This window comes from Musa acuminata, chromosome BXJ1-10 (genome assembly GCF_036884655.1).
Source record: "Musa acuminata AAA Group cultivar baxijiao chromosome BXJ1-10, Cavendish_Baxijiao_AAA, whole genome shotgun sequence".
Lineage (NCBI taxonomy): Eukaryota > Viridiplantae > Streptophyta > Magnoliopsida > Zingiberales > Musaceae > Musa > Musa acuminata.
The window spans coordinates 8946511-8956147 of NC_088336.1; the positions used below are offsets into that span (position 1 = coordinate 8946511).

The window sequence follows — 9637 nt, forward strand, 5'->3', positions numbered from 1 at the left end:
CTCCATGTTTAACCTATTTTTTATGTATTTATTTTTATTTAAATGGCTTCTAATTGTTTAGTTGATGTTGGTACATATAATTCAACTCCGTTTTTTTTTTTTTTAAACTCTTATGGATCGAAGAGAAATATCTACTGAATATTATAAATTTAGAAAATTATATCATTATGATCAATAAAAAATATTAAAGTTATGCTAATCCTAAAACTAAATTAATAATAATTTATTATTACTTGGGACCCTTGTATTTCATAAATCTTAAATAGGAATTTTGAATCTAGTTTAAATAAAACTGAACCATGCAACAAATCATCAGGAACTAACAATCCAAATAAGTCAATTTAAGTCAAAGCATATGTATTTAGTCCTATGTAGATTTTGGTATAATTGACCATTTTGTGCCACATTAAAAATTGACAATTTTGTTCACAATTAGATCCAATTGGGTCTGAAGCCAATAAAGGAGGATTGGGCGAATCGGCCGATCCGAAACTATATCTTTGCTACAAGTCGAAAGCGATTTGAAAGACGTTCTCGCAATCCTATTAGGGTTTCCATAGCGCTAGTCCCGTTGGTCCGGCTCCAGCCTCGACGAAGAAGAGAGCGGAGAGGGATCGGAGACGTGTGGGGGGATATGGACTCCTCGTTGTCGTCGGCGTTAGCGCGGCAGACGTGGGAGCTGGAGAACAACATCGTGTCTGTGGACGGCGGCAGCGGCGGTAACGGGTCAGGCGGGTCTGATGCGGACGCGATCTACTACTACGATGAGGCGGTGCTGGCCAAGTTCCAGCAGGAGAAGCCGTGGACGCAGGACCCTAACTACTTCCGTCGGGTGAAGATCTCGGCGCTTGCGCTGCTGAAAATGGTGGTGCACGCTCGCTCCGGCGGCACCATTGAGGTGATGGGCCTGATGCAGGGGAAGACCGATGGCGATACCATCATCGTCATGGACGCCTTCGCTCTTCCCGTCGAGGGCACCGAGACCCGCGTTAATGCGCAGGCCGACGCCTACGAGTACATGGTTGAGTACGCCCAGACCAACAAGCAGGTGATATGCCCTCATCTTCTATCGGGAAGAAACCTAACACACTGCTTTTAGTATCACGATGAGCCATTTAACTGGCATGTGCAACGAGTATTCCCTATGAACTGGAGACTTGATTTTCTGGAATTTAAAGTTAATAGCTGCATAACACCCGCTTTAATCCTGTGTAGTTATGTTAAATGCACCTAAATTTTCTCATTTTCTTTTTTGTTTCGCTGGTGTAGTGTGAATTTATGTTGGGGTTCCTCCTGTTGTGAAGAGTAAAATTTTCTGATTCTTTATGCAGTTGCTAGTGAAAAGAAGGGTTCTAGAATTTTGCTTTAAACAGTAGAGGATAATTGATTAGCTTTATTTTATTTGCTGAGGATGTAGATCATTGTGGTTCAAGTCTCTTTCAACCATATGCGCGATTACCCTGGACTTCATGGTAATTTTGTTTGCTTTTTTGTTTCTTATGTTTCTAGAACTTAGTTCAGATGTTGAGATGATGTGTCTTGTTGTTACTTTTTCCTCCATTGAGCCAAATCTTAACACTTGTTCTTGTTGTAGCTCTTGTTCTCATTAAAAGTATCATTTGCCATGACCTCATTAGTAAAGAATAGCTTATTGCAGATTCCATTCTTTACATTTTTTCATCAACATAGAAGCGTGCTTGTGTTATTTGTGCAATGGGAAAGAAACCTACTGATCAATTTTAAGAGTTTGATTTAACCTTGTTGTCAAACAGATCTACTGTTACTTAATAATGTCAAAGGCCTGGAAACATTTTTCATTTTTTTTCCTCATTTTACAAATCATGATCAGATCTCATCTCTTATAATAAGACAGCTCTAAAAGGTCATGCTTAAAACCATGTTTTAGTAATAATTGTGAAATACTTTATGCTAACTATAGTTTTTTATGTGAAAAATTAGGCTGGAAGGTTGGAGAATGTAGTGGGTTGGTACCACTCACATCCTGGTTATGGATGCTGGTTGTCGGGCATTGATGTGTCAACACAAATGCTCAATCAGCAATTTCAAGAACCATTTTTGGCTGTAGTAATTGATCCTACAAGAACTGTATCGGCTGGGAAAGTGGAAATTGGTGCATTCAGGACATATCCTCAAGGATACAAACCCCCTGATGAGCCAGTGTCAGAGTATCAAACTATCCCACTTAACAAGATTGAAGATTTTGGTGTTCACTGCAAACAGGTAAAGAATGTTAATGTACAAGAATTTCTTTTCTTTTGCACATATATGTTTGTTTATTTTTACTCTTTGTTTTGGTACAGTATTATGCATTAGATATTACTTATTTCAAGTCTGCTCTGGATTCCCACCTCTTGGATTTGCTGTGGAATAAGTACTGGGTAAATACATTGTCTTCTTCACCTCTCCTAGGTAATCGAGATTATGTTGCTGGGCAAATTTCAGATTTGGGTAAGTTATGCTTTTTATTTATACAGATAACTATATGTTGTTTATAAATAGAAAATTCAAAAGGTGTGTGAGCAGTTGTTTTAGAAGTCTATCATAAGTGCCACATTGTGCCATGTTCTCTTTTTTACAATACTGCAATGTTGGCTTCTCTTTGCCGTACATTTTTTCTTATGAGATGAACTAGAACTTTATGGCAGCTGAAAAGCTGGAGCAGGCAGAAAATCAACTGGCTCACACACGTTTGGGATCTTTTCTTTTGCCTTCACAAAGAAAAAAGGAGGTCAGTGTTTTTTGTGTCTGTTCGTCGTTGGGCCTTTCCAAGTTATGCTTCATTTGAATACACATGTTGGTTATATTGATATACTGTGTTTCATGATTGTGATGAATATTGAATTATTTGCATCATATGAATTATAATTTAGACTACTGTGGTAAATATTTGTATGATGAGCTGGAATAGAAGAGTTATGCAATGTAAAGGGTGCAAAGCATGGATCTAAATCTCATGTACTGGATTCATACGTGTTTATGGTCGGATTAGTATGGCTTATTGTCACATGGTATGCCAGTACATGCCATGGTATTGGAGGGAGGAGAAGTACCAGTGCCACAAAAGATGGGTGGGCCAATGACAGTGTGCAATCGGTGGGCCGATGGCAATGGGCGAGCAGGTGGTGAGCCCTAAGGGGCTTGGGGGTCGGATGATCAAGAGAGAGATAGGGCAGGTTTAATTAAAATATATTGTCTTGAACCAGACTTAAATGGTCCTTAACACAGTTCATGCTCGGGTCGGTACATATTGCTAGGTATATACTAGGCCCAACCAAATTAGGAACCTTGGTACAAACTACAAAGCATAATTTAGTCAATCTCTCAGTTATTTAGCATGTGATATTTCTCTTTCATGAATCAAAATGATAGACAAGGAAGTCTTGGATATTGAATATTCAACTTGACATAGTTAGGTTCTTTGGCACTCAAATGGGAGATTTTACTCTATATCAGTGAACTACAAACTATATCCTTGCTCCTTTGTTCACATCCTTGCTCTTATGTGCATCCTTCGAGTTGTTCACATGTATCTTAAAGTGGAAATAGCCAAGTACTTCATGTGCATATTTCATTTAACTGCATTATGTATGTTAGTGTAGTTGCTTAATCGGTTCTCTATGTTTGTTGTTATATCTACTATATTCTCCAAGGAAATTCATTAGTGGAGAGAATAACAATATTTTACTCTTATTTAAGCAGACCTATATTTAATATGCATGGCATATATAGGTTAAGATTCTCAATGAAGGGTTATAGCTCTATTGCTCTGCTATGCCGAAACCTAATTATCTTTCTCTCTTCTCTTCTCTCTCTCTCTCTCTCTCTCTCTCTCTCTTTGTGATTTAAATAGGCGCTCGGGCACTTGTGCGAGGCGAGGCTAGGCCCAAGCGCCTCGTGGGTGGATTGAGTGGCATGCTTCAATGAGGCGCCGCCTGGGTGCTTGCCTGAACCCAAGCACCGGGCGCCTTGAGCGAGCGCCAGATTTAAATAAAGCAACCGAACTAGACTTTTAAGTCTGGTTCGGTTCAACATTGGTTAGTTGGTTTGATTGAACCAACTAATTGATTTCTTACCTGCAAAAGCAACCCTTGCACGCTTGCGCGACCTCAAGCCAACCTTAGCGTTGCTTCTGCCTTTGCCAGCGACGCTTTCTTCCGTTGCCTCCACCGCAGATGCAACGGACCAAGCCTTCCTATGTCGTCGATGAACGAGTTCAATGGCCTAGCAAGAGCCTATAACTTCCTTTTGTCGTCGCTCCATTTGTAGTTAGTTCCTTCCATCGTCGAGGGAGAGGATTGCAGGTTCCTCCGCCATCGACGGACGCCCTTTGGAGCTTTCGTCGTCACCATTGCTGCTATCCGCAGCTTCCACCGCTGCCGTTGCTGTCGCTCGCAGCTTCCTTCGCTGCCGTGACTGTCTTAAACTGAATCCTTCATCGCTGCTGTTGTCGTCCACAGCTTCCTTCATCATCGTTGCCTTCTCCTTCCCCACTTTCCACTGTCGGTGACACTTTTATCCCCCTTTGCTACTGTTAATAGTTTTTTTCTCCCCTCTAATTATTGTTAACAGTAAATAATATACTGTTAGCAGTAGATTGTTGACTACTGTACAAAGTAACCTCTATTTACTAGATTGATAATATATTATTTAGATTTTAACATTGCTAATCTTTGTTTATTTAAAATTATTATTAGGGTTTCAGGATAAATGGTAAGTGTACAAAACAATTCAATTATATAATTATATTTATCAATTATATTATATATTAAATTTTATATTTTAATATTTTAGAGTGTCTCGCTTCGCTCAGGCGAGTGCCTAGTGCCTTGGGCATTTTGGGACTTTGGTGCCTTTTGGTATCTAGCGCTTTTTAAATCACTGTTCTCTCTCTTTCCTATCCACAACCATCATCATTTCCATCTTTTTTTTCTCTCACCTTCTGCTTTTGTGGGTATTTCTTACCTCACCATATAGTTTTGACGACGACATACATGAAAACTGAATGTCCATTGGCTGCTTTTAGGTTTACAAACAAAATGACAATAATATTTATATATCTCGGAACACATATATGAGGAGATAAACTGGGGTAAGATGTAGGACAAAATAAGTGGTATTAGAAATGTTACCTGATCAACAGTGCAATCTCCTGAGTTTGTATTAGAAATATATCCACATATTAAACATGCGGTAATGTGTCAGGTTCTATTTTAATTATCAACTAGGTTGCTTACTTAACCTTTATGGTTTCTAGTTTTGATGGACTTTTAATGCTTCATTTTGCATAACCTTAAAGATAACTGTGGTTCATATATGATGCATTTCTTGTCTCACTTTCCCTCTTTGCTCACTGAAAATTCAGATGAGTCCAGATCTGAATGTGTTCATGAAACACTAGCTACCCAAAATAATTTACAACCAAGTTATCAGACAATTTTGTAGTGTAAGATTAACTTGTTCTGAGAACTTGAAGTTTATATAATGAGAAGTTACATTGGCTTGGATTAGAGCACCTCTTGTCAGTTATTTATACCACCTCCAAGAGTAAGGAATGGATTGATTTTATGGAAGTTCAGTGTCCAATTTTATGGATCTTAATGGCTGTATTAGTCAACCAACTTAACATAAGATATCATTGCGTTTTCTAATGGTTTCTCTTACTATCACCAATCCCTTTATTTCATGATGTTGGGAATCTAAATAATAGCTTTTTAGTTGAATCCAGTTAGGGTTCATTGCAATACATGGAAAATGGACAATCAATGAGAATGGGAATTGTTGATTAGGTAAATCTTGCTCCATTCTGATTATGGAACAAAATAAGATTACCCTTATGGTGTATGTTGTTCACAAATTGGAAATAGAATTGGAATTTTAAATGGACGCAACATGGTCAGGAATGGAATTTTAATTTCCAATATTATGTTTAGTTTGATGTTGGAACAAAATCGGAATGACTGGTTATTTTCATTTCGAATATGTGGTACTCCGGTATGCAGAAATTGGAAAAACAATAGATAAGGTATAAAATAGGATTCTGACGGAAGATGTATAGAGCACTCTTCAATTCAACCTTGCAAATCAATGATGTGGTTTGAAGAAAACAATTGAAATAAGAAGAGAAAAAAAGAGTTTTAAAAGGGAACCAAGAAAGAGGTTTGTTGTGTACTTTGATTGGAGATGATGGATCTATCGAGTTTGTGATGGAGAGACGACCGTTCTATGGTATGAGATGAAGTATCTTGCCATCATTCATCGCCTCCATTTTCACCATAGCTTGGGGGAGATCATATTTATAAGCAATGGAGGAGGGGCAAGAGAGCGGCCATAGAAAAAGTGACGGAAATGAGAGAAAGAAGAACAATTAGAGATAATTCCGATACATGCATCTGGAGTCATTAGCGATTCCTATGAAGGGTACCAGATTGAGATTTCTGATTATTAAGGAATTTGATTCCCTTATGGAAATTAGATCAGATTATTAATGTTGTCCATACTCATTCCAATCCCAATTCCAACTTTTAAGGATGAAAAAAGGGCTAGGATTTGGTATGTATGATTTCTATTTGTTGAGTTTTGAATGGAAAACTTCTTAATTGTATTCCACGTTAAAAGGAATGGGTTTTCCTATTACCAGGATCTTCTTATGGCATTTTTCTAAGAATTGTTACAATTCTAGGATATGTCATGGCATTTTGTGCCTCCATGTACTCTTGCTTCTCCGTGCCTTAAAGGAAGAGAAAATGTCCTTTTCCATTCCATCACTTAGCCTTGACTTGTCTTGCCCCTTTTCGAGGAACGGTTGGCAAGGGCCCTTTCCTTCATTACTTAGTTGCACACAACAATGCAGTAGATCTATTCTAAGCTGCCATCACAGTAGATCTGTTGAATGACTTCGATCAGGGTTCCCTGCTAGCTGTCTTTCTTGGTTATCTTTTAGAACCCCTTACAGATATAATGGAACAACTAGTCATTTTGATTCAGTTTCCATGCCAAACCAAACATAAATGCAACCAATTTTTATTTCTACTCGAATATTGTCTTCATCCAATTGTCGTTTCTGATAGAAACTGGGAACCAATCACACCTTGGAACACAAGATTTGATTCTGAAATCTTCCTTGGAAATCTATTATGATTTAAAATTATACTTGACTGGCATCAAGATTCTCCATATCTCGTCTTCTTTCAGGCATAAATAATATATGCTTAAACTAATATAAAACTGACATGACATCATTGTAAAATATCATAAAAATAAGAATAAAATAATAAGAATAATATATGTATGAAATAATATAACGTAAACAACTTTAAAAATGGAAAAGATGTACACTTGTACAGTATATGAAAGATTAAATAGTATAAATATAAAAAATATAAACATAGAATAATAATAAGCAATATAATGTAATAATATATAAGTACCAAATAACATAAAAATCTATCATGTAAAATACTAAATAAATAATAAAGGAGGATGACATAGAATAGGAGTAAAATAATATGAAGTATATAACTAATTATGGTATCCTACTTGAATTTTGATTATGATTTCATAGGTCATCAATCAAACATGCAAAAGGAATTGGACTTTCTGATTCTAAGTTCTGATTCTGATATTGGAGTGCATGAACTAAACATGTTAAGAATTTGATTGTTCTGATTACAAGTTAAGTGATTTATCATTTCTGATTTTGTTTCTAGCAGCAAATGAAATGGCACCTAATGCATAAGTATACCTAACCTACTGATGGTATGACCATGAATTGCAAAATAGGCTTTAATGTTTTATTCTGAAAGGATACAAATGGTGGTTAATGTTACAAGGGTCACAAGTAGTTTGCGACCTTTTGTGGCAGCCTGATATTCTTACACAAAAAATGCTTAACATTCCAAGGCTCACAAGCAGTTTGGGATATCATACAGTTGCCTGATATAATTACACTGTGATCCATTAATGTTAGGTAAATTTTACTTGATATAGATAAATCTCTGTTGGAAAATGAGATAACACATGCTTGGTCCTAAACACTTTCCGAGTACCCAAATAGAGCTTCTTTAATAATCATGTACAAAAGTATATGAGTTACTACTCACGCATCACCTTCACTGCAAACTAAAGCTGCAAAAGTATGTTAAGCATGCATTGCTTCATAAAAGCTATAGTCATCAAGGGTTGGTTATTCACTTTTTGCTTAAGAATGAGCGAACATGTTTTGTCATCTTGAAGGAGATCAATAAACAAAATTAAGTGGAATAGATTGATTGAAGTTGGTCAGCTGCAAAATCTATAAATCCTTCCATCTGGCCATCTGGTTTGAATTCCTATGAGGGCACTGGTTGATGATATGTTACTTTGAGCTGCTTCAAGTCTTGTTAATATTTTTGATTGTCAGAACATGTCATCGTGCCTTTATCTTTGAAGTGTTTCATGATAGAATATTGTCGCAGTCAAACAAAACATGGCATATCTCGTGTTATACTTTATCATGCTTTAAGGTCATTGTGTTGTTTTCTCAGTTGTTTCTGGTTGATGCTAGTTTCTTTCATTGTTTAATCAGCTCATTAATGATAAGTAGCAGTTTCATGTAATTTTCTTGACTATGACCAATGCTTTTTCTTCCCACTGGTTGAAAGTTCCCCTATAGCATTACTATCGTTTAAACTATGAAGCTGAGTATACATACATATGCAACGTATCAGAGTGATCTTAATTATCTGTGTTTTGATGGTTTCATGTATGTGCAGCCAGAGGAATCTCAGCTGGCCAAGATAACACGTGATAGCTCCAAAATCACAGTTGAGCAGGTGCATGGTCTCATGTCTCAGGTAACCAAACACCCAGTTTCTCATACTGCTGCTGCCTCCATTGACTTACATCAGCATCTAATCAAACCTGGTTTGTGCCTTTGTTTCCCGTGCATCCATATAGGTTATCAAGGACATTCTGTTTAATTCTGTTCATCATACAAGCTGTATACACCCGAGCCTCACCGATTCATCTGGACCAGAACCCATGGTTGAATCTTGAAGAAGCATATATAAGTTAATGAGCTCTTCTTGCAATATCTTACACCTGAAACATTCTGGTGATCTGAGACAGTTATATACATCTTTGTTTGGCTTTGTATTTTCGTACTAAAATTTTCACAACAGTTGCCTTTAATTGCCAGCACAGTTTATGTTTCTTGTCTGTCATTGTTAGGAAATTTAGCAATGAAAAAACCTCAGCTACTTCCTTGTTAATATCTTGCTTATAACCATTTTGAATGAATTGCTGTGGAGTTAATCTGGTTGTTAAATTTGAGGGAGATAGAATGTGTTATGTATATTAAGCTAATACATTTAAAGTTTGGTTTAGATAAGTGGGTGATTTTTTTAGAAAATATTTACATTTTGAGTATTTCTTAATCGGTGTCTCATTTTATTTTTTTAAATAGTATTTTTAATTTAAAAACATATTTAAATTGTTTTTTTAATTTTTTTTTATCTATTACAATGTTTTGATCATCATAACAAAAACAGGTCTATTTGAAAGTATTGAAAATGATGTAAATAGATAAAAAATGGATAAAAATTTGATGAAAGAAATACTATAAATGTTATTAAAAATC

At 36.4% G+C, this 9637-nt stretch overlaps 1 protein-coding gene across 1 annotated transcript; it reads left to right on the forward strand.

Moving 5' to 3' along the window:
* Positions 1-427: 427 nt before the first annotated feature.
* On the forward strand, positions 428-9269 carry LOC135595173 (COP9 signalosome complex subunit 5-like). The gene is made up of 6 exons (XM_065085740.1): positions 428-1048; positions 1960-2241; positions 2322-2469; positions 2667-2749; positions 8772-8852; positions 8956-9269. Exons 1-6 carry the CDS (start codon positions 635-637, stop codon positions 9052-9054), a joined length of 1107 nt encoding a protein of 368 aa, XP_064941812.1. The 5' UTR covers positions 428-634; the 3' UTR covers positions 9055-9269.
* The last annotated feature ends 368 nt before the right edge of the window (positions 9270-9637 follow it).